We start from the raw sequence: 25,261 nt of genomic DNA, 5'->3' as shown, positions 1-25,261 counted from the left end.
GATGTATGAATTTAGAGATATAAAATTCCCTCTAAGTACTCCTTTGGCTGCATCCCACAGATTTTGGAATGTTGTCTCATTGTTGTCATTTTCTTAAATGAAATTATTGTTTCTATGATTTGTTCTTTAATCTACTCATTCTTTGGGATTAGATTATTTAGTTTACAACTAACTTTTAATCTTTGCTTCCACTGCCCTTTACCAAATCGAATTTTTATTGCATTATGGTCCAAAAAAGGTACATTTAATATTTCTTCTTTTCTGCATTTGGTTGTGAGATTTTTATGGCCTAAGACACTTTTTGTGAAGGTACCATGTACAATTCAGAAAAAGGTATATTCCTTTCTATTCCTGAAGTCTATTATATCTGACTTTTCTAAGATTCTGTTCATCTCCTTGACTTTTTAAAATGTATTTTATGGTTAGATTTATCTAGTTCTGAGAGGGAAAAGTTGAGGTCCCCCACTAATATAGCTTTACTATTTCCTCCTGTAATTCTTTTCCTTTAAGAATTTGGATGCTAGGCCACTTGGTACATATATGTTTAGTATTGACACTACTTTATTGTGTATAGTTCCCTTTATCTTTTATTTTCTTTTTGGTGCATTTGGGTTAAGTGACTTTGCCCAGGGTCACACAGCTAGTAAGTGTCAAGTGTCCGAGGCTGGATTTGAACTCAGGTCCTTCTGATTCCAAGGCCGGAGCTCTATCCTCTGAACCACCTAGCTGCCCCATGTATATATAGTTCCCGTTAGCAAAGTGTAGTTTTTCTGCTTATCACTTTTAATTAGGTCTATTTTTGCTTTTTCTTTGTCTGAGATCATAATTGCTACCCCTGCATTTTTTACTTCAGCTGAAGCATAATAGAGTCTGCTCTCACCCCTTATTTTAACTCTGTGTGTGTCTATTTCAAGTATGTTTCTTGTAAATGACATATTGTTGGATTCTGGTTTCTAATCTTTTCTGCTATACACTTCTGTTTTATGGGTGAGTTCATATCATTCATATTCATAGTTATGATTACTAAGTGTGCATTTCCTTCCATCTTGTTTTCTTCTGTTTATACTTCTCTCTCTTTCTTTCTCTCTCTTTTTATCTTGCCCCTACTCTAAAGTCTATTTTGCTTCTGACCATCTGCCCTTCTTTTTATCACCTACTCCCTTTCTCTTATTCCCTTCCTCTCCTATTTCCATATTGGGTAAAATAGATTTCTATTACCATTTGAGTATGTATATATGTTTTCCCTCTTTGAATCAATTTAGATGTGAAGTTCAAGCATTACCTGCCGTCCAACCATTTCTCCCTCCACTATAAAAGCTTTTCCTTGCACCTCTTTAATGTGAAATAATTTTCCTCTTCTTCCTCTTTCTTTCCCCTTTTCCTAGGGCATCCCTCTTTCTCACCTATCCATTTTTTTTGTATCACCCTGACATAATCAGATCACTTTCTCACCGTCTTTCTATTTTGAATCCTTCCAACTGCTTTAATGATAAAGTTCTTAGAAGATACATGTATCCTCTTCCCCCCCCAAAAAAGGTAAACTGTTTAATCTTATTGAGTCCCTTATGATCTTTCATGTTTACCTTTTTTGTGCTTCTCTTGAGTCTTGTATTTGAAAGTCAAATTTTATATTCAGCTGTGGTCTTTTCATTAGTAATGCTTGAAAGTCCTGTATTTCATTAAATATCCATTTTTTTCCCTTGAAGGATTATACTCAGTTTTGCTCGGTAGGTTATTCTTGGTTGTAATTCCAGTCTTTTGCCTTTCAAAATATCAAATTCTAAGCCCTCTGCTCCTTTAAAGTGGTAAGTACTAAATCTTGTGTGATCTTGACTATGGCTCCAATGATATTTGAATGATTTCTTTCTGGCTAGACATGGGGGCTCTGGAATTTGGGCTGGAGTTTTCATTTTGGGGTCTCTTTTAGGAGGTGATTGGTGGATTCTTTCAATTTTTATTTTACCCTCTGGCTCTAGGATATCAGGGCAGTTTTCCTCAATAATTTCTTGAAATAGGATGTCTAGGGTCTTTCTTTGATCATGACTTTTAGCTAATCCAATAATTCTTAAATTATCTCTCCTTGATTTATTTTTCCATGTCAGTTGTTTTTCTGATTAGATATTTCACATTTTCTTCTACTTTTTTCATTCTTTTGACTTTGTTTTATTGTTTCTTGATGTCTCATAGTCATTAGCTTTCACTTGCTCAATTCTAATTTTTAAGGAATTGTTTTCTTCAGTGAACTTTTGTGCCTATTTTTCCATTTGGCCAATTCTGCTTTTTTAAAGTGTTATTTTCTTCAGTATTTTTTTTTGTGCCTCTTACCAAGCTATTGTCTTTTCATAGTTTTCTTCCTTTGCTTTAATTTCTTTACCTAATTTTTCCTGTACTATTCTTAATTTTGGAAATCATTTTAAGCTGTCCTAGGAATTTTTGTTGGGCTTGTGTCCAATTCACATTGTTTTTTTTCTTTGAGGCTTTGCTTGTAGCTGTTTGACTTCATTGTCCTTTTCTGAGTTTGTGTCTTGAGCTTCCCTATCACCATAGTTGTTTTTTATGGTCAGGTTCTTTTTATGGTGTTTGTTCATTTTCCTACTGTTTCTTGATTTAGAAGTTTATGTTAATATTGGGCAAAGGAGGGTAGAGGAGCACTGGCTCAAGCTTTCTTTCTGCACTGTTTTCAGAGATAGTTATGGGGGTTTGGAAGTTTATGGTGTTTCCAAGGTAGTGTGATCTGAGGAGACATGGTCACTGCTCTCTTGGTTTATACTGTGGTCCTTACCCACGAAGGGACCCTAAGATTGCAATAGTTATTGCTTCTCAGGGCTTTTTTCCCCTTGGGACTAGAAAGGATACTGTTCCTCGGAGTCCTTGATCCGTTGGGGCTAGAAGGGATACTGCCCCTTAGGACTTCCATTCCTTCTTGACTGAAATTGCTTCTCACTGCCCTTGAACTATAACCCAGAAGTGGGTATAGATAATGGAGATGTCAAACAGAATCAGTTCTTGTGTCCAATGCTAGCACATGGCTCCCTTGTAATCTCTCTGTTGCTTCTGTCACTACCACCTAATCCCACCCACTGGTGTTTCATCCATATGGACTCTAGGCCAGCCTCCATCTCCATGTCGTAGATCTTTTTGACCTCTTAGGTTTTCTTGGGCTGGAAGACTGTTTCACTCTGACCTTTTGTTGGCTTTGCTGCTCTAGAACTGTATTTGAGACGTTATTTTAATGTTGTTTGGAGGAGAATGTTGGGAGAGCTTGGCTGCTTTTCTAATCCACCATCTTGATCCCACCCCCAAAAGTTCACCTACTGGGTATTTCAAACTGGATATACTAGACATCTCAAACTCAACATGTGCCAAGCAGAACTCATTTTCTCCCTCAAACTCACCCCTCTTTCCAGACTTCCCTATTTCTTTTGTGAATACTCCTATCCTAGTTACCCAGCAGCATGAGCTTGAAGTCCTCAACAGGATCCTCACTCTCCCCCACCTCATATCTAATCAGTTGTGAAATTTGGTTGATCCATGTTGATTCTTTTGTGTACTATACCTCATGCATCCTTCCTCTTCTCTTTACTCAGCCTCTTTCCTGTTTCAAGCCCTCATCATCTCTTGTCTGTACTAACTGGAAAAAATCTAACTGGTTTTCCTGCTTCAAGTCTTCCTTTTCTAATTATTCTCCCAAACTGCTGCCAAAGTGATTTTACTGAAGCCAATATCTAACCAAGTAATTCCCCTGCTCCTGTCATCTCTCTCTAAGATCAGATATAAACTCTTCTGTTTGGCATTTAAAGTCTTCCACAACTTGGTTTCAACCTATTTGTTCCTACTTATATATGTCATATATTCTGTGGTAAAGGCAAACTGGCCTGCCTTACGTACCTTCTACAGAACATTCCATTTTAGAAACTTGGGTTTCTTTTAAGGTGCAGCTCAAAACCCGCCTTCTCTATGAAGCCCCTCCTGATCACTCAGCTGCTATTTTTTAACCTCCCCTTCAGTATATTGTATATACATATATGGAATAAATATACTGTATGTACCTATACATGTATACGTCTCCACTGATATAATTGAGGATAGGAACTATTTCATTTTTGTGAAATAATTTTGTGATAAGTGGCACAGTTGATAGAGTGCTGGGCACAGAATAAGGAAGACCTGAGTTCAAATCTAGCTTCAGATATTTACTAGCTATGTGACCCTGGGCAAGTTACTCTGTCTGCCTCAGTTTCCTAAACTGGTAAAAGGGGGATAATAATCGTACCCTACTCCCTAGGGTTGTTATGAGGATCAAATGAAATAATATTTGTAAAGTGCTTAGCACTGTGTCTAACACATAGTAGGTACCAGGTAAATGCTATCATTATTCTTATTATTCATATATACCCAGCACTAAGCATATAGTAGGTATTTTAAAATGTTTACTGATTGGTTGCTTCTGAAAAATGACAAAACAAAAGACAAATCCTACATTAATTTATTTATTTTGCTACTAAAAAAAATTTAAAGAAAAATATCTTAACAGCATTTTCTCTTTGTGCTACACAGGGTTCAGAGTAGTGCGCAATTAGAAATTGAAAGGGGAGAATAGCATCATAACAATTGATGTGGGGAAAATTTATGGTAGTATGTGGTAAAATACAACAAATATTTCTAATATAAAGACCATGTATGGTATTATTTTAGTTCTCATCTGTATTCATTGAGTAGTCACTATATATTTAATTATAATTTAATGTATAAGCTTGATATGACTGAGGACTTTTTTTATTTTGCATAGTTTTAGTGCCTGTGGGAACTCCATGTACGGGAAGAAAGGATTCCTCAGACTTGTTATATGCGCCTCCAAGGAGTAAAAATCATTCTCTTAGTACTCAAGAACATGAATAAAAGCCCATGCTTTCTAATATTTTAAAGAAAGTTGCTGATAAGACAAAAGATATAGTTTCTTTAAAGGATCTTTCTTTGCTGTCAAGACATAAGTTATTCCTTTCTTCCTCATGCTGTAAGCTTCTAAAATCTGTGATGACAAAAGGATAAATAACATTTCCTTGGGACTATTCTGATGTATAGAACCCTCCAAATAAATCAAATTATGATTTCCTTTATTTTAATTTTTATAACTTAGACATTTTGGTTTGTATTTATGGGATATATATTTAGAATCAAAAGAAGTGAAAATTTTACAGATTACTTGACTAAGGCTTTTTTAGAGGGTTGTGGTTTTTTTTTTTTAAAGATCAGAAGTAGAATTTATTAGGAAAAAAAAAAGCCAGGGTATTATAGAGGCATTTTAAAATCTTGCTCTGTTGACTTGGTCATTTTCCTTAAAATAACCTTACCATACAAGTGTGGTCTTCGTTTACAGAGAAACAGTTAAAATGTGGTTTTGTTTAGTTAAAATTCACAGATTTCCTCTCTGACGTGCTTTTTAGGAGATGTAACCTACCCTGTCCTCTAAGAAGGCAAATGTAAATCTGGTTTGGCTGACATTGCCTGGCTGAGCTTTTGAAGTGCTGCTTGGAAATGGGGATATTCTTTTTTAACATGGTCGAGAATGCTGCATATGAGGTTCATTCGGGCTTCCTGTTTCTGCCTTTCGTTCTGCAGAGATTGTTTAGATCGGAACAGGCATACATATTTTCCTTCCTTTGCAGCCTGGAGATACTTAACACGGTTCTGAAGCATTACAAGTTCTGTAAAGTTCTTAGAAAGGAAAAGAGAGATATTAGACTAGAAATAAAATAAAATACAATACCTCAGCAAATAATAAACATGAGAAGACTTCAGTAATTAAAGGAGTGATCACTGAATAATGAATGGAATCTTTAGACAATCATATATATTGAAATGTCCCCACAGATTAATTAACCAAGTGGATCTTGTCTTATTGTCTTAAACAAAATGAAAGAGGAGGAATATATTGTATCACAGGTTCAGATCTGATTCAATGAAATCCAGTACATAGAGTGAAGAAAGTGGCAGAGGAAAGAAGGCAAAAGCCAGACTTAGCAAGAGACCCATATAAAAAAATATACTGCTTTGTAAATATTAGAGAAGATTAAAATGACATTTTGAATTTTTTTCCATTGTCACTTCAACTTCCTTTTACTGCTACTATGTTGATGTCTCATTGTGATATGGTGGTGAAGCTGGGTTGTTAAAGACTATGCCAGTAGAGTGTGAGCTCTGGAAATGCTTCCACTATGGCCCAGTGATAGAAGCTCACCACCCAAGGATCACCAGTGTTTTAATTTATATCAGTGGGGAGGAAATCGCAACAATAAAATTAAAAATTTCCTTGAAGTCTTCACCTTTATCTTCATAAATTTATTAACATTTGAAGGGATAATGTAAGAGAAGGGTAATAGCTGATTTCTGCATAATGGTGATTACCTTTTTTTCTTATATAAAGATAAATAGCTACTGACTAATCATTGGGAAAGAATGTATTTTTAATTTTTTTTTAAACAGCATGAATCAATTTGCAGTGACTTTAGCGATTTAACGATTGTCTCTTGGCCCATTCTCTTCATGACCATGTATTTTCATGAAAGCTGACTAAGGATAAGGGTGCCTTTGTGGCCATGAGACAAAATGAAGCCAGCTGGTCAACAGCATAGCAGAACGATAGATTCTCCATAGATTCACCAACATTAGGTTCAAAATAAATTGAAGTTTCCACCAGCTACGGGGAATTGGAATGATCAAATGAAACAAACAGTATAAGAGAGATATTGCAGCTCCTCCAAGAGGACAAACTGCAATTTGCTGATTGGAGAAATTTGTTGTATTCATTCCAGAAGGGAAACTTTGTTCTTGAAACACACAGTTTATAAAGAAGATCAAAGTGAAAGCAAGGGGAAAGTTAGGGTGAGAGAGGACAGGTTTTCAACAAGGAACCAAAAATGAGGCAATTAAAATTGCATTTTTAGTGATGTAGGACCTGTTAAACTATGACTTCCATGATTTATTTTACAGTCTCTGGCTTGTGGTTTCTATGAACTTTTTTATGCTATACATGAAAACGTTTGCTCTTAAAAATTGTATAACTGCAAGTATCATCCTTCCTGTGGGGAATAAAAAAGTATAGATATTACTTGCTTGAAAACATAGATATGAATATATTAATAATTAAAGCCTTTCCTCCTTTTGTTCAGATATTTGTGTATTCAAAATTTGTTCTACTACCCCTAATATAATCTGAGTTAGTATTCAAATATAGAATCCCACTGCCATCAGAGGACCTTTGATACTCAGTTGTGAAAATAACATCCTCCTAATATTGGCTATGTAATACAGAAGCAGAACTCTGGGAAGCTTTGTGCCCATATTAATTGGCTACTATCCCGATACTGGCATAATTTTAATTGCTTCTCACTTTCTTTTGCTTTTAACTCCTAAACCCAGCTGAAGACATCTGTCCCTCCATCTCTAATTATATAATTCAAAGATAAGTATCTATTTGCATCCTAATGGTCTCATAGTTCCTGGAATGATAGAGAAGTCCCTCTAAATCCCCTATTAGTTTTTTTTCCCTGACTTAAATATTTTTTAAATCATTTTTTTTTTCAGTCAGCACTTTCTATCCTCACTTCCCCCCTGCCACCAATATATAATGAAAGGAAAACAAAACCCATTACAAACATGTATAGTTAAGCAAAACAGATTTCTGCACTGGCCATGTCCCAAAAACATGCCTCATTCTGTACTCTGAGTCCTTCACCTCTCTATAAAGAGTTGAGTAGCTTGTTTCATCACTGGAATCACAATCTTTACAACAATCAGAGTTCCTAATTCTTTTAAAGTTGTTTGTCTTTACTGTACTGTTATCATTGTTCTCTTGGTAAAAATGTTCTTTTGGTTCTGTTCACTTTACTCTGAATCAATTCATTCAAGTCTTCTCAGGTTTCTCTGAAACTGTCCCCTTCATATTTTCTTATAGCACAATACTATTCCATCACATTTATATACCACAAATTGTTCAGCCATTCCCAACGGATGGGTTTCCTGAAGATTCATTCTTTGCCACCTCAAAAAGAGCTAGAAATATTTTTGTACTTTAGAGTTTGTTTTGCTTAGGACTAATCCTTTCTTTTATTTATCTTCCCTCTAGTTCTCCCTATTCATTTCCCCTTTCCCTCCTATTACCCTGTTGAGTGAAATCTATTTCTGTACCCAACTGTTTGTGTTCATTCCTTTAACCAGATGAGTGAGGTTAAAGTGTCAGTTGTGCCTCTCACCTGTTCCTCCTACACTGATTATGTGAGATAATTTTCTAATGTTCCTTTCTCTTTACTCCCTAATAGGAATAGCCTAGGACTCTCTATTTTTTTCTTAAGATCATCAAGACATAACAGAATTATTCCAAGGCCTCGTCTAACCAGACTTCCTTTATGACCCTGATGATTATAAGGTTCAGAGGGAACATGTCATCTCCTCATATTTGAATGTAAGCAGTTCATCCTTTTTAAGTTCCTTATGATTATTCATTCATATTTACCTTTTTTATGTTTCTCTTAACTCCTGTGTTTGAACTTCAGAATCTCTTTGGAGCTTTGTTCATTTCATGAGGAATGCTTGGAAATCCTCTGTTTCATTAGATTCAAGTTTTTGCCCTCTCTATTCTTGATTGTAAACCTATGTCCTTTGCCTTCTGAAATATTATATTCCAAGCTTTCTGCTCCTTGATGGTGGTGGCTCTTAAATTGTGTGGACCCTGAATGTGGCTCCTTGGTGCTTGAATTCTTTTTTTTTCTGGCTACCTATAATATTTTTCCTTCATTTTCCTTCATTAAGGAAAATTAAGGACCCCATCCTTAATGTCTGTAGACCTCTCTGTCTGTCTCCTCATGCCTACCTAGCCTGAAGAAATACTGTGACTTTTTCTTGCATTTTGGTGTGTTTTCTAGATCTGTTTGGAGGAGTTTTCTAGATCTGTTTGGAGGAGTTTTGGAGGAGAGCTCAGCTATACTTCTTCCTGCTACTCTACCATGTTGGCTCCACCTCCCTCTTGTTAGGTGACCATGATCAGATAGGTGAACATTTCAAACCCATTTCAAACCTCTTAACCAATTATACAACACTCAGTGACCCCAAAGAACAGTAGAAATTATCTATTAATATATTTGTTCTCTGCCAGTCAGCATCCTAAAACCCCTGAAAATGAGGAAACAACCATAACACATTATCAGATATGGGATTTTTCTTGCACATAGTGGGGGAATTGAACAGAGATCCCTGGATAGGTTGAGTTTACTCAGCCTGTTTGAAATTACAGGATGTAACATTTTATCCCTCTTAGATGCCAAGTAGTTGCATTTTCCTTTTCACATTAGCCTTGTTGTGGGAAAAAGGCAATAAAAATAAATAAAGAAAAAAATATGTTTCAGTCCATACTCAGAGTCAGTTCTCTATCTGGAGGTAGATAGCATTTTTCAACAAGTCCTTTGGAATTGTTGTGGATCACTGAACTAATCAGAGTCACAGTTGATTAACACTGCAATATATCTATTACTATATACATTGTTCTCCTGGTTCTGTTCACTTTACTTTGCATGAGTTCATATAAGTCTTCCCCATGTTCTTCTGCAATCATCCCCATCATAAATTTTTTACAGTGCAATAGTATTCCATCACAATCATATACCACAACTTGTTCAGCTGTCCCCGAATTGATGAGTATACCCTGGATTTCCAGTTCTTTGCCACCACCAAAAAGAGCTACTATACATATTTTCATACATATGGGTCTTTTTCCTTTCTTTTAATCTCTCTGGGGTATAGACCTAGTGACAGTATTGCTGGGTCAAAGTTGTATATTTAGTTTTATAGCCCTTTGGGTATAGTTCAAAATTCTTCTTCAGAATGGTTGGACCTGTTCACACTAGTGCATTAGTGTACCTATTTTTGCACATCCTTTCCAGCATTTGTTAATTTCCTTTTCTGTCATCTTAGCCAATCTGATGGGTGCCAAATGTAAAACAACCTCAAAGTTGTTTTAATTTGCATTTTTCTAATCAGTAGTGATTTAGAGAAAATTTTGTTATGATATTTGCTACTGATAGCTTTGCTTTCTTCTGAAAATTGCCTTTATATCCTTTGACCATTTATCAATTGGGGAATGGCTCATAATTTTGTAAATTGGGCTCAGTCCCCTATATATTTGAGAAATGAGATCTTTATCAGAGAAACTTGCTATATAATTTTTTCCTGGTTTCCTGCTTTCCTTCTAATTTTGGCTGCATTGATTTTGCTTGTGCAGAAGCTTTTTAATTTCCTGTAATCAAAATTATCCATTTTGTGCCCTTGTGATGCTCTCTATCTCTTGTTGGTTATGAATTCTTCCCCTGTCCGTAGATCTGACAATTAATTTTTTCTGTGATCTCCCAATTTGCTTATGATGTCACCCTTTATATGGACCCATTTTGAGCTTGTCTTGACAGTGTGAGATGTTGGTCTATGCCTAGTTTTTGCCAGACTACTTTTCAGTTTTCCCAGTAGTTTTTTTCAAATAGTGAGTTCTTGCCTGGATCTGTGGGCTTATCATATGCTAGGTTACTATGTTCATTTGCTTCTATATATTACATACAATCTGTTCCATTGCTCAGCTACTCTGTTTCTTATCTAGTTCCAAACTGTTTTGATGATTACAGATTTGTAGTATAATTTTAGATCTGGTCCTGCTAGGCCCCCTTCCTTTTAATATTTTTTCATTGACTCCCTTGATATTCTTGAACTTTTGTTCCTACAGATGAATTTTGTTATTATTTTTTCTAGCTCTACAAATTAATTCTTTGGTAATTTGATTCATATGGCACTGAGTAAATAACATAATTTAGGTAGTATTGTCATTTTTGTTATACTGGTTTGGCCTACCCATATGCTGTTTAGATCTATGTTTATTTGTATGAATAGTGTTTTGTAGTTGTGTTTATATAGTTCCCGTGTGTGTCTTGGCAAATAGACTCTCAAATATTTTATACTTTCTTCAGTTATTTTAAATGAAATTTCTCTCTCTTCTCCTTCGTTTTATTGGTAGTATGGTAATAATCAAATGCTGATGATTTGGGTGATTTTTTTTTATATCCTGCATCTTTGCTAAAGTTGTTAATTGTTTTGACTAGAATTTTAGTCAACTCCATAAGGTTCTCTAAGTATATCATATCATTTGCAAAAAACTGATAGTTTTGTTTCCTTGTTGCCCATGCTGATTCCTTCAATTTCTTTTTCTTGCCGTATTGCTATAGATAGCAGTTCTAATATGGTATTAAATAATTTTGGATATCTTTGTTTCACCCCTAATCTTAATGGAAAGGTTTCTAGTATATCCCTATTACAGATAATGTTTGTTCTTGGTTTTAGATAGATACAACTTATCATTTTAAGATAAGCTTCATTTATTCCTATGTTTTTAGTGGCTTTAATAAGAGTGATGTTGAATTTTGTCAAAAACTTTTTCTGCATCTATTGATATAATCATATGATTTTTGTTGCTTTTGTTATTGATAAGGTCAATTATGCTTATAGTTTTCCTAATGTTAAACCAGCTCTGCATTCCTGGTATAAATCCCACCTAGTCATAGTGTATGATCTTCGTGATATATTACTATAATCTCCTTGCTAGTATTTTATTTAAAAATTTTACATCAATATTCATTAGGGAAATCAGTCTATAGTTTTCATTCTATTTTTGCTCTTCCTAATTTAGGTTATCAGCACCGTATTTGTGTTGTAAAAAGAACTTTGTAGGACTCCTTCTTTGTCTATTTTTAAAAACAGTTTATATAGGAATTAATTGTTCTTTAAATGTTTGTAAAATTCACATGTAAATTTATCATGTATTTTTTCTTAGGTAGTTCATTTGTGGCTTGTTCAACTTCTTTTTCTAAGAGAGTTATTTAAATATTATTTTTCTTCTTTCTTTTTTAAAATTAAATTAGCCAATGGTTGATCTGTTTTTATTGTTTTTGTTATAATATCAGCTCCTTGTTTTATTAGTTCAATTTTTAAAATTTTCACTTTTATTAATTTTTCCTTTGATTTTTAAGAATTTCTATTTTGGTATTTAAATGGGGATTTTTAATTTGTTGTTTTTCTAGGTTTTTTTTTAGTTGCATGCACAATTTGTTGATCTGTTCTTTATCTTTTTTCTTTTTTGACATAAGCATATAGAGATATAAAATTTCCCCTAAATATTGCTTTGGCTGCATTCCACAAATTTTGGCATGGTGTCTCATTGCTGTCATTATCTTTAATGAAATTATTGTTTGTTTCTCTTATTTATTCTCCAGCCCATTCATTCTTTAGGACTGGATTATTTAGTTTCCAATTAATTTTTAATCTATGCTTCAAAGACTCTTTACTGAATGTAATTTTTATTGCATTATGATCCAAAAAAGAGGCATTTAATATTTCTGCTTTTCTGTGTGAGGTTTTTATGCCCTAATACATGGTCAGTTTGGTTTTTTTTTAAGATGCCACGCACAGCTTAAAAATGCGTATGGTCCTTTCTATTCCCATTCAATGTTATCTAGAGATCTATAGTATCTGACTTTTCTAAAAGTGAGAAAAGACGCAAGCAGCAATAGTGTGGCTCAGATACCAGGAACACAGTAGAGTCTCAGTTCCAGCTTCTATGTATATTTGTGGGAAAACCCCCAGGTTTTAAAGGAAATGCTTTGTATTGCAGCTGTAGTATGCCACTTAGTAAATGCCTTTGCCTTGAGTTAATTGTGTCCTCTGGCTAACTGGACTAAAGGTAAATATATTGATAGAGACCATAAGCTATAGTTTCAGGAGGTGGACCCAAAGAGTACCATCCCACAGAGGACACAGCTAGCAAGTGCAGGTTGGGAGAGAGAGCTCAGAGGGGGCACTGTATGTATGAAAGGGAAGCTACAAAGCCATCTTAGGAAGCTGCCACATCATTACCTTAGTCTGGGTGCAGATTTGGAGGACTGGGGCACCCCTTGACATCTCTATCCTTTCTGAGGCCTCAGTCAGCTCATTTAGAAGTGCAGATTTTACTGTAAATAATTTTTCCTTTTTCCTTCCCTAACACACTGGGTGCTGAGTTATCACATAATTATTCAATTGGAGAAGCCTTTGCTGCCAAATGTAGGAATTCAAATGATTGGGAGAAACTGATTGAATCTCTTCTCATTTTAAAACTCTTAGAAGTCACATACAGGGTCCTCAATCTAATTGCTATGGTCAAGGGACCTAATTTATCTAGTAAGATATTATCATCAAATAAAATCTGTGCAGCCTCAGACCAAACACTTGACACTTATTAGCTGTGTGACCTTGGGCAAGTCACTTAACCCCAATTGCTTAAAAACAACAAAAAAAAAATTGAAATAAAATCTGTGTAGTACCTGGTAGCTATTAATAGCCTGAAGTATATAACTTGTGCTCTCATCATAGCAGGATTTGTTTTGGGTTCTGCCAACCTGTGTTAATCTATTTGACTGAATAAAAGAATTTGTTTACCTGTCTCTTAAGTTCTCTGAGTTTACTGATACTGGTGTCCATTTGGTCAGCCTCTTTCTGCAGGTTGGTAAGCTTTTCCTGCTTTTCTGCAAGAGACTTACTTAAACATTTTTGAGTTTCTTCCATCTCAGAGATGTTTTGGTTGCACTCTTCAGTGAACTATGAAAAGAAAATAAATTCTGAGATGAAAACTATGGACAAAGATATTCTCTTTTGCTCCTGACAATTATATGAAAGTCACAGAATAATTGATCAATAAATCAGTTACCTATATTAAATATTAAGTATACAGTGTGTGCCTGACAATTCTAGGCACTGAGAGGGATACAAAGGATGTATATGTTTATCTCTTAGGGAGATAAAATTAAAAAATGAAATAATGAGAGAGCAAGTATAATGTTATTCTATATAGTGCTAACTCTAAATGCAATAGAAACTTCAAAGGAAAGAGATTTCCCTGTAGGCTGGAGTAGTTGGAGAAAGCTTCTTGGAGGACTTGGGCTAAACCTTAAGATAGAGGTTGTCAAACACATGACCTGCATTGAGTCACAGCACCTCCTGAGTGTGGCCAAACCAGATTAAAATGTATTTGGGAAATATTTAACAAAATAAAAAAATAGAAAAGAGATAATGTTAATATGTGGTTTTCTAAGTCAATATGCAGTTTAGAGGGAATCTTATGTGTGGTTTAGTAGCTCCATTTCTATTTGAATTTAACACCACTACCTTAAGGAATAGGTAGGAGTTCAGGAGATGAAGGAAGTAAGACATACCTGTGCAGGAAGGAGCATAATGAAATAAGTAATTTAGGGTAGTAGAAAACATGCTGAAGAGACCCAAATCCTGCCTATATGACATTGAGCAAATCACTTACTCTTTTATTCAGAGTCTGTTTCCTAATCTGTAAAATGGGAATAATACAATAACCTGCTGTATTTCTTAGGATTGTGGTGAGGATCAAATGAGATAATGGATGTAAAGAAAGCACTTTCCAAACCTTAAAGCACTATGTAAATGCCACTCATCTTGGCAAAAGCATGGTGGCAGAAATGCATATGGAACGTGTGGAGAATAGCAAGAACACTGGATTGACTTGAACAGAGTAATGTTGCAGAAAAATAAGAAATAGGGTTGGATGGACAGTAGAGTGAAGTCAGATAATGGAAGGCCTAGAAAACGATGAGGAGTCTGGACTTGATGTACGGAATCACTGCATGCTCTTCATGCAATTAATTCAACATGTGTTCAGAGGACTAGGTGCTAGGTGCTGAGGGAGATATATTTAGGAAAGAGTGGTAGAGTGATATAGCAGACAGAGCATTGGACTTGGAGTTACTCTCGGTTTAAATCCTACCTCTGATGCTAGTTGTGTAATTTTGGGCAAGTTACTTAAATATACTCTATTACTCAATTTCTTCACTTTAAAATGGGACTAATATAAACTTTAGCTCTTACCATATAAAGTTGTGAGGATTAAATGAAATAGTATAAAGTACTTTGCAAACCTTCAGATACTCTATAAATGTCAGTTGTCATTATTAAGACATCATCCCTACCCTCATGGAATCTGTGACCTAGGAGGAGAATGAAACTTAAACATAGTTAACTACTGAGAGCTGGGACTGTCTTTTTTTTTTTTTTTAACCTTTCTTTGTATCCTCAGTACTTAGTGCAGTACCTGGCACATAACAGGTGCTTAACAAATGCTTATTACATAACTGAGTATAAACACATAATTTAAATGCAATAGAGATATGCTAAATAAAGGGCTATATGAGATTAAAGGAGGAAAAGTCATTACTCACTGCGGGAATGGAAGAAAGAAGTAGCATTTGAGAAAGACTTTAAAAAATGAGGAGAGAGGGCATTCCAGGCCTAGGAAAGACCATGAGGAAATGAACAGGGTTGGGAGATTGTAATATATGTTCAAAGGGCAGAGCTATCCAGTTTGGCTGGAGTATAGGACAGGTAGAAATAAGAAAGAAAGCTGAAGGGGTAGATTGGTGTTTGCTTTGGGGGGGCTTTGAATGCTAGACAGAGGAATCTGAATTTTATTTGGTAGGCAATAAGGAACCTAGGAGGGAGCAACTAAGTAGCACAGTAGATAAAGTACCAGGCCTGCAGTCAGGAAGACTCATCTTCCTGAGTTAAAATCTGGCCTCAGATACTTACTAGCCATGTGACCCTGGGCAAGTCATTTAACCTCTGTCTGCCTCAGTTTCCCCAATTGTAAAATAGGGATAATAAGAACACCTACTTCATCAGGTTGTTGTGAGGATAAAATGAGATGATATTTGTGAGAAGTGCCTGGCACACAGTAGCACTGTATAAATGTTTATTCCTTCCCCTTTGTGCAGGCTGCCTCTTATAATCGAAATGCCACCTCTGTCTCTTAGAATCTCTAGCTTTCTTAGAAGCATACCTCTGATATAAGACTTTTCCTGATGGCTCTAGCTGCTGGTCCCTTCCCTGGAAATTACTTTGTATTCACTACATATACATGTGCATATATATATATATATATATATATATATATATGTATATATATATGTATATATATATGTATATGTGTGTACATACATATGTTATATCTTTATTTATACTTATACACGCAGTTATTTCGCCAATAGAATGAAAACTCCTAAAGAGGGAAGTGACAGTTTCATCTTTGTCTTTGTATTTACAGCACCTAGCACAATACCTGGCAGATAGAAGATACTTAACAGATACTTGTTTGATTGGCAGTGGTCTAGAGGACAGAGGCAGATTTGAAATGAGATTGTAGAGATTGATAAACTTATAAAATTCCTGAGAGGTAGAAGAGTCAAGATGGTGAAGTGAGAGGAAGCATTTTTGCCCAGCTTACCCAACACACTTCTTCTACAGCAGTCTAAAAATCATGCCATACCAAATTCTCATTGGGAAAGCCAAGAAAAAGTCACAATGAGTCATTTTTCCAGTCCCATAGCATCTTAGAAAAACAGAGAGGTCTTTAAACACTGGGGTGGTACTGGTCAGGAGAGCAGCACAGCAGCAGCAATAGCAGAGATAGCAGAGACAGTGTTGGGGGAACATTCTAGCACTCAGGGATAGTAAGTAAAGTAAGACTGAACATCAAGGCTGGAAGCAATGGGGCCCCAAGGGACTCCTGAAACAGCACTGAGAACAGGAAAGTGTACCAGTTGGCAACTCAGTCATCCATTACTCAGTGTGGAGAGGAGCAGTCATGTCCCAGAGGTCCTAGCTGTATATACAGCAAGGAATAAGTTCCAAAAACTTAGGTGTGTGGCTCTGAGCTCAAGAGTAGAGGAGCAGACTCATTTCTAATCTTTAGCCCCACACATAAAGCCTGCCGTAGAATAACCAGGTCAGAAAAACCAACACTAAAGGAGAGTCAAGCAGTTCAGTCACTTTGAAGCTATAGAACCTCCCAGCAGGCTAAGAGTAAATGAGTCCAATAGCAGTCTACTGATACTCAACCACACACAACCCAACAGATCCAAATCTGGATCAGGAAATTTCAGAGTTCATACTAAGCAGTGAACAAACCTCTCCCAAGATGACACTACAGTGGAAACACTGAAAACTTTCAGGCCCCCAAACTGAGTTATGAAAACTCGGGCTAGACATCATCACCTCCCCAGAGGTAAATAGAGCCCAACTCTAACATAAAGTCCAAAGTCAAGAAGTAGGCTAGAAGAACCCTACCATAAAGAGCTACTATGGTGATGGAGAAGTTGAAGACACAAACAGAAGACAACTTGAAAACATCTACAAGCAAAGCCTCAAGAGAAAAATGCCTCAGATCCCTCACCTGTAAAATGAGCTGGCGAAGGAAGCTTCTCCAGTATTTGCCAAGAAAACCCCAAATGGAGTCACAAAGAGTTGGACATGACTAAAATGACTTCACAACAACACAGGTGAGGAAACCGAGGCCATGAGATATTGAGTGATTGCCCGAGATCACACAGCTAACAAGTGTCTGAAGTCAGATGAACACTATCCACTAAGCCCACCTAGCTGCCTAAAGGGGAATAAGAAAGTTGGAGGGGGGCTAGGTTATGAAGGACTTTGAATGCCAAACAGAACATTTGGTATTTGCTCTTGGAGGCAATAGGAAGCCACTGGAGTTTATTGAATGATGGGTTGGGTGGGGTGGGGTGGGGTGGTGGTGCCATGATCAGACCTTTATTTTAGGAAAATCACTTTAGTGGCTGAATAGAGATTGGATTGAAGTGGAAAGAGAGTTGAGGCAGGCAGTAAAATTAAAGAGCTAGTGAATACTGAAGTTTGAGGTTCTAGTGTACCCAAATGGCACAAAGTCATGGATTATGGAAGCAAAATCTTAGAATCTTAAATTTATAGATAATTGAAATTAAGTAATGCATACTCTTTAGCCAAAATTTATTAGGGTGTTATATTTTTAAAAGCTGCTAGTTTCTTAGCAAACCAAAAGAGCCTCTGTGCAAATAATGGGAGGCGTAGCAAGATAGCAGACAATAATACTCTTTTTCAGATGACTAGACAAAATGAAGTCTGTTCTCATAAAGCTATTGTTGTCTGAATAGTCATGATTTGTAATATCTTTATCTTATCATAGAAGTCTCTTTATCTTATTATAGAAGTCTTTGAAACATTACTGTTATAATATAACATCACAAATTGCATTTTTGACTTGTTTTCTTTCTTTTTGAGAAACATTCTGTTCTTGATCTGTAACATTAATGCAAACTCTTTATGGTGAGGTAATTTCTAGAATTTTCTGGAAGTATTTCCATAAGAGTACACAAGAACTATGTTCAAAGGGCTATAAAACTGTGCATACATTTTGACCCAGCAATACCACTACAGGTCTGTATCCCAAAGGGGTCAAAGAAAAAGGAAAATGTTCCATATATACAAAAATATTTATAGCAGCTCTTTTTGTGGTTGCAAAGAATTAGAAATTGAGGGGATGTTTATCAATTGGGGAATGGCTGAACAAGTTGTAGCATATGATTGTGATAGAATACTATTGTGCTATAAGAAATGATGAGTAGGGTGGTTTCAGAAAAACGTGGTGAGACCTATATGAACTGATGCAAAGTGGAGTGAGAAGAAATGGGAGATCATTGTATACAGTAACAGCAATGTTTGTAATGACAGTCAACTGTGAAAGGCTTGGCTATTCTGATCAAGATAGTGATCCAAGACAATTCCAAAGGACTCATGATGAAAAAAAATGCTCTCCACCTCCAGAAAGAGAACTGATAAACGCTGAGTGCAAACTGAAGTATTATTTTCTCTTCATTTTTCTTTCTAATTTTGAAATGTCTAGTATGGGAATATGTTTTGGATGATTTCACAAGTATAATTGATATCATATTGCTGCCTTCTCAGTGGGTGTGGGAGGGAGGGAGAGAATTTGGAACTCAAAATTTAAAAAGAAAAGACTGATAGAAGGGAGAACAAACAGATTGGGTGAAGGGGGAATCAGAATGCAGGCCATCATGGGGTGGGGAAGGGGAAGGGGAAGGATGGGGAGAAAATTTGGAACTCAAAATCTTGTGGAAGTGAATGTTGGAAACTAAAAATAAATAAATTGGGGGGGAAGAATATTTAAATAAATTAATTAAATAAAATTTTTTTTAAAAAAGTAATCAAGACTTAGACCTCTTGTTGAAGTAGGACACTTGATTAGAGATCCCTTTATCAGTCAAAAGCCCTCCAAATAGCTGTTTGATATAATAAATAGATATGTGTGTATATATATATATATATAGTATAATTTTTTATTAATCAGTACTGAACACAATACTGACTCACTTTATTTGATATGACACTGCAGTTGAATGGTTTACCTTGCACATTTTCAAATCCTCTGAGCCTCCCACTTACAGAATCATAGAATGTTAGTTATAGAGGTATCTTAAGAAACATCTAATTCAGTCTCTTCATTTTATTGATGAGGAAACTGAGTTCCAGAAGGGTGATTTGCCTGATACCACAATTAGTTGATATCAGAGCTGAAACCTGAATCCAAGTTCCTACATTCTGTTCCATTTACCACAATTTATTTAACCATTTTCCCATTGTTGGATATTTAGATTACTTAGGTTTTTTTCCAGTTACAAACAGTATTGCTACAAATATCTTTGCACAAATAATCTTTTAAAAATAACACTTTCAGAGTATATTCTGTAAGAAAATGGTTTAATATGTTGTTTGGGAAAATTATTATACTATTTAAATCCAACATTATGTGATTAAAGGTTGTCTATAACCAGAATCTCATCACACAGTAACTCTCTAGGAATGCTGCAGATGGTTACAAGGTATTTCGGATTTTCCCAGGTCCTGGATCTACCCAAATCATTCTTGTTTTGGGTTATCACATACAGTTCTTGTGATGAGTCCACCTAAGCTTGTGTTTGGGGTTTTCTCTGTGTTTTGGCTTGTGTGGTTCTGGTATTTCCTACGCTGCGCACTCTTGCCTAAATACTATATGATGTAAACCTTTCTAGAGCCTGGACAAGAAGGAGCCTTACTAGATCATTTTCCTCTACCAAATGACCTAATAAATTTCTTTCTAAAATTATTTCAGATTTTGGGGTCTATTCTCATGAACAATAAAATGGTGGTAGTGGTGGAATTCTCTGGTGGTCACCTGAATAAACTAAACCCAAAGGCTCTCCCAGACCATGCAAGCTGAGTCTCTGTGATTCTCTGTGATTGAGCATGGGCAGGACTGACCAATATAGGATCACATAGAACAGAACAAGAACCTGGTAAGTCCCCTGGGTTCAGGTTGTTCACAGTCCGGGCCCCAACTCTTAGTGTCCAGAAAATTAAGAGATTATACTTGGCCTTAGCCGATGGAAAGACTCAGGTGGAGTTAGAATTTGCCCAGGCCTCCCTAATGAGCAATGACCCTTTGATCACGCAAGAGTTTGGTAAGTAGCTGCTAAAATCTAAAAATTTAGTTAAAATTAGGCTGGAGGTCATTTGACAGAACTTTTCCTTTCTCTTTCACTCTCTCTCTCTCTCTCTTTCACTCTCTCTCTCTCTCTCTCTCCTCTCTCTCTCTCTCTCTCTCTCTCTCTTTCTCTTTTTCTTTTCTTCCCGCCTTTCTCCTCAACTTTCCCTAGATACTTGGTCAGTGACTGGCTAGTAACCACTTACATATTCTTGTGAACATGGGTATTAGTTATACACTCATTCACTTAGGATAGCCCTAGGTTAGTGAGGGAAACTTGAATTTGGAGGTGGGTTTTGACTGGGGCTTCTACTTCAGAAGTTCTCTGGAACATTCAAGGTCTTGTTTACCAGGGAGAACTTTGAAGGGGAACCACCTCTTCACCCATAAAAAACTGCTCTTAAGACTGCACAGAAAAGGAGTTTAAAAGGGTGGGGAAAACTAACGAAGTCTTAAAATAGCTCTCCCAGCTATCTGTAATATTGATCAGGAACTAATGTTGATATTTTGTTTAGACTTTCAGTGGGAGATATGGAGGAAAATTGGGAGATTTTTTTCTCTCTCTGCCTTCATAACCCTGTCCAGGTTGGAAATTGCAGAGATAAAGACAGACAAGAAAAGGAAGGAAATATTTTTTCCTGGTTTGTGGAAATGTATGGCATTATAAACTAATTACAAACTAAAATTTGTTACTGAAATGTAGTATCTTTACTGTAGTTTCCTAATTATGATAATATCTTAGTGGATTTTTGGAAGTTCGCAATTAGGATTAAGATGCAAACAGCACATACCTCACACCCTACTTCCTGGAGGGGGGATAGATGTATTGTTTTAGCTGAAGGTGATTTCACCTATTAGAGAATAAACAGAACTAAAGCCAGATTGACAATATAATTTAATTTTTAAGGTAAACTAGTAGCAAAGTCACCTAAATTGAAATAGACTATGCAACTCCCAAAGTACAAGTATAGCGATTCATTGCTATTGTAAAATGAAATCTGTACAGAAGAGATTCAGTAGAATGTTAGATTAGAATATGATAGGGAAATAAATGAAATGGGCTTAAGAAAAGTAGCTAAGGTAAAGAGAAGTGAGAAATCAGTGTAAAATGAAAGTTTAGTTTCACAGATGGTAGGCTATATTTAAAGTCCACTGTAAGGAAAAAAATTTGCAAGAGAGGAGGTTTAAGTAAATAGAGATAGAAGGATAATGGATGGAAAGTTAATGTGAATTGGAGGGTTTGAAAATCTAGGGTTTGGAGTTTTGGAAAGAAATTTGAGAAGGTTTTTGATTCCTCTGAGATAAGACGGATTTGTGCAACTTTTTAGGGGAGTGCCTATAGCAATTTCAGACAGACAATATTCTATCAAGTTATAACATTTACCAAATGGAAACAATAGAAATAAATTTGTGGCATGAAATTATTTGACTATGTATACTAAAAATCTGTACTTGAAGGACCATTAGAAGGGCATGTCCCAATCCTCAGAGTCTCATGGACTCCAAAATGAGGGGAATGGAAATATGAGACTCACTATGAATCTTTGAAAGCGAGCTAACTGAAAGCAGTGGGCTTTAAAATTTGAGGTGCTGGCAGCTAATGGCCCTTGGGAAAACTGAGATTTTGAATATTGCCATTTGTAATTATAAACCCAGATCTGATTTGGCTGAAATTTGTCCTGAAACCAAATTATAATGTGGTCTCATTTACAGTGAGATGTGTTTTCCTATTAGGATAATTGTGATAAATCAGAACTTAATGCAAGATATATTTGATATTTGACATTAAAGCAATATGCTTGGAAACTGCATGGATCAGGAAAACCTGAGTTCAGATCTGGTCTCAGAAGTTAACTGTGTAACTTTAAAAAGCAAGTTACTTTGCCTATTTGCCTCAGTTCCCTCATCTATAAAATAATAATAGCACCTACATTCTAAGGTGGTTGTGAGGATCCAGTGAAATAAATTGTTGAGTGCTTAGCACTTAACTTAGCCTAATACATGATAAGCGCTTTATAAATGTTAGCTATTATTAAGTGAAATTACTCTATACTGATTTTTAAAATATGATTGGTATAGAAAGCCAAATTGATAGGTGGTGATTTTCTATATGAGAGGATTTAGAAATGCATTCAAATGAATTGATATGATTTGATTGATAAAGAGTTTTGGGTTATGTTTTAAAAATTCATAATATTGTTTAATGTTATTGTTAGGCTTCTAATTTTTCTTGGATTGTAAATTTTGGCAAAACCATTGTGTGAGAATTGCTATTAATTTGAAAAATGATACCCAGAGAGTGTTGCAATTGTTTCATTAGAAAAGTGACTTCTTTTTTAATCTGGAGCTGTTAGTTATGAATTGAGCTGTTAAAGAATGTGGTCACAATGTTTGAAAACTTAAGTATTTAATTGGGTATATTTTGCTTTAAAATGGAAAATAATAGCTTACTACTTTTTTTTGGGGGGGGAAAGTAGCAAAGACCTCATAAGTTGCCCTTATCTGTGAAGTTGTTGGGACTTTCTATTTGGGCAGGGTCATAAAATCTTATCAGCCCTGCTGACAGCATATTGTAAAGTTCTAACTTTGGAATATGAGAAACTAGGACCACTGCCAACCAAAGTGGGAAGACTTACAAGTTTGCTCACAGTAAAAAGTGAGTTTCATCTGATATTGTTTGGCCATTGGTTATGAAAATTATGAAATTGTACCTGTTAATATGTATTGAAGTTACAGCTTTGAGCCAACTTAGTAACAACAGATCTCACATTCAAAGATTTTATTTCTGCCTTAGGGGTATTAATAGGCAATATGGATATCTGTTAGTCTGGAGGCTTATAGTAGCCATCATTTTTCAGTCTTTTTAAGATTCTTCCTTCAGTCTGTTGATGACATTGTCCATATCAGTTCCAGGTACAGGGTTCAAGTAAAAATAGAAAGAACAAGTGGTGTGTAAAAACTGAAATTCTTTTGACCCAGCAATGCCACTACTAGGTCTGTAACCCAAAGAGATCATAAAAAAGGGAAAAGGACCACATGTACAAAAATATTTATAGCAGCTCTTTTTGTGGTGGCAAAGAATGGGAAATTATGGGGAATGGATGAACAAGTTGTGGCATATGAATGTAATGGAATATTATTGTTCTATAAGAAATGATGAGCAGGCAGACTTTAGAAAAACCTGGAGACTCACATGAACTGATGCTAAGTGAAGTGAGCAGAACCAGAAGAACATTGTACACAGCAGCAGCAACACTGAATGATTAACAATGACAGACTTAGCTCTTCTCAGCAATACAATGATCCAAGACAAGTCCAAAAGACTCGTGATGGAAAATGCTAACCACATCCAGAGAAAGAACTATGGAGTTTGAATGCAGATCGAAGCATACTATTTTCACTTTTTTTTGTTTTTTGTTTTTTTTCTCTCTCATGGTTTTTCCCTTTTGTTCTGATTCTTCCTTTATAACATCATTAATGTGGAAATATATTTAACATGATTGTACATGTATAACCTATATCAGATTGCTTGTTGTCTTGGGGAGGGTAGAGGGAAAGGAAGGAAGGGAGAAAAATTTGGAACTCAAAATTTTACAAAAATGAATGTTGAAAACTATCTTCACAGGTAATTGGAAAAAATAAAATACTGTTAAGGAAAAAAAACCTAAATTCTCTAAACTTTCAGGTGAATTAAGGGCTTCTAATTTGGCAGCTAGGTGGCACATGGATAGAGCCCTGAGCCTGGAGTCAGGAAGACTGCAGTTCAAATCCAGCCTCAGACACTTAATAACTCTGTGACTGCAAGCAAGTCACTTAACCTCTGTTGGCCTTGATCCACTGGAGAAGTAAATGGCAAACCATTCCATTATCTTTGCCAAGGAAACCCTATAATGGAGTTATGAAGAGCCAGACGTGACTAAACAAGTGAACAGCAACAATCTGATGTTCTTAGAGCTCTATTGCTAATAGGATTAGCCCCATAAGGGTTGAGCTGGTTTTTACTACATGAAATAATTCCCCAATAACTATTTCCAAAATTTCCAAATTTAGGATGTTGTACAAAATTGTATTTAGTGTCATTCCTGGAAGATTTTAGCAGAATTACCCAGGGTAATTCCCTACTTCCAGGAACCAGACAAATGCACGGGACCTCTGTGACTCAAGATGAAATGTGCTGATTAAATGGACACTGGGAGCAGGCTACAAGGAGACCTGATGCTATTTAATATATATGATCATTATTTTATTACTTGGCTTTTTTGTTTCATGATTTTTATGTTTGCCTGGAAGAGGGTATGCCTTAATTCCTTTTTATTTATTGTTTAGGGATCAGGGCCATTGCTTTGGCAATTTTTTGGTTAATTGAAAGTCTTCTGTTTATAGTAACCTCACAACTTAACAAAATCTGACTTATGGAATAATAATGTTAACTGTTTGATGTTCTTCAGGTAGAAGCAAAGGGAAATTTGAAGCTTCTTAGCTAACTGTATAAGAGAAAATTTCCCTGACACTGAGTTTTCTTGGTTACCTTGATGATATTATGTAAATCTCCCCTCTTAAATCAGTCCATTTTGAACCCTTTAAAGTAGTTTAATCTGTAACCTGACTTAGTTTACCTATAGAGTCTATTTAACAAGGTTTAACTTTACTTAATTATGTTCATCTATTATGATATTGAAGGAAACATGGGATTATGGTTTTTGTGATACTCATGGCCACATTACACTTTGTTTTCTGAGTTTTAGTCCCTTGACTTACAACTCCTGAAACTCAACTCACATTGATCCCCCAGTGAGACACTGG

The 25,261-nt window shown here is 35.8% G+C and overlaps 1 protein-coding gene across 1 annotated transcript in view; it reads right to left on the bottom strand.

Annotated features, from left to right (window-relative positions):
- Nucleotides 1–4,477: 4,477 nt before the first annotated feature.
- CCDC40 (coiled-coil domain 40 molecular ruler complex subunit) overlaps nucleotides 4,478–25,261 on the bottom strand; it is a 92,735-nt gene continuing 71,951 nt past the window's right edge. Inside the window, exons 19-20 of the mRNA XM_021000777.2 lie at nucleotides 13,504–13,662; nucleotides 4,478–5,715 (exon numbers count right to left, since the gene is read on the bottom strand). Of these exons, the coding sequence (XP_020856436.1) occupies nucleotides 5,467–5,715; nucleotides 13,504–13,662 (408 nt within the window). The 3' untranslated portion in view covers nucleotides 4,478–5,466. The remainder of the gene's footprint in view (nucleotides 5,716–13,503; nucleotides 13,663–25,261) is intronic.

The sequence above is a fragment of the Phascolarctos cinereus genome, unplaced genomic scaffold (genome assembly GCF_003287225.1).
Source record: "Phascolarctos cinereus isolate Bilbo 61053 unplaced genomic scaffold, phaCin_HiC Scaffold_5;HRSCAF=322, whole genome shotgun sequence".
Classification (NCBI taxonomy): Eukaryota; Metazoa; Chordata; class Mammalia; order Diprotodontia; family Phascolarctidae; genus Phascolarctos; species Phascolarctos cinereus.
The sequence above is the reverse complement of the archived record's forward strand: the minus strand, read 5'-3'. Positions and strand labels throughout refer to the sequence as shown.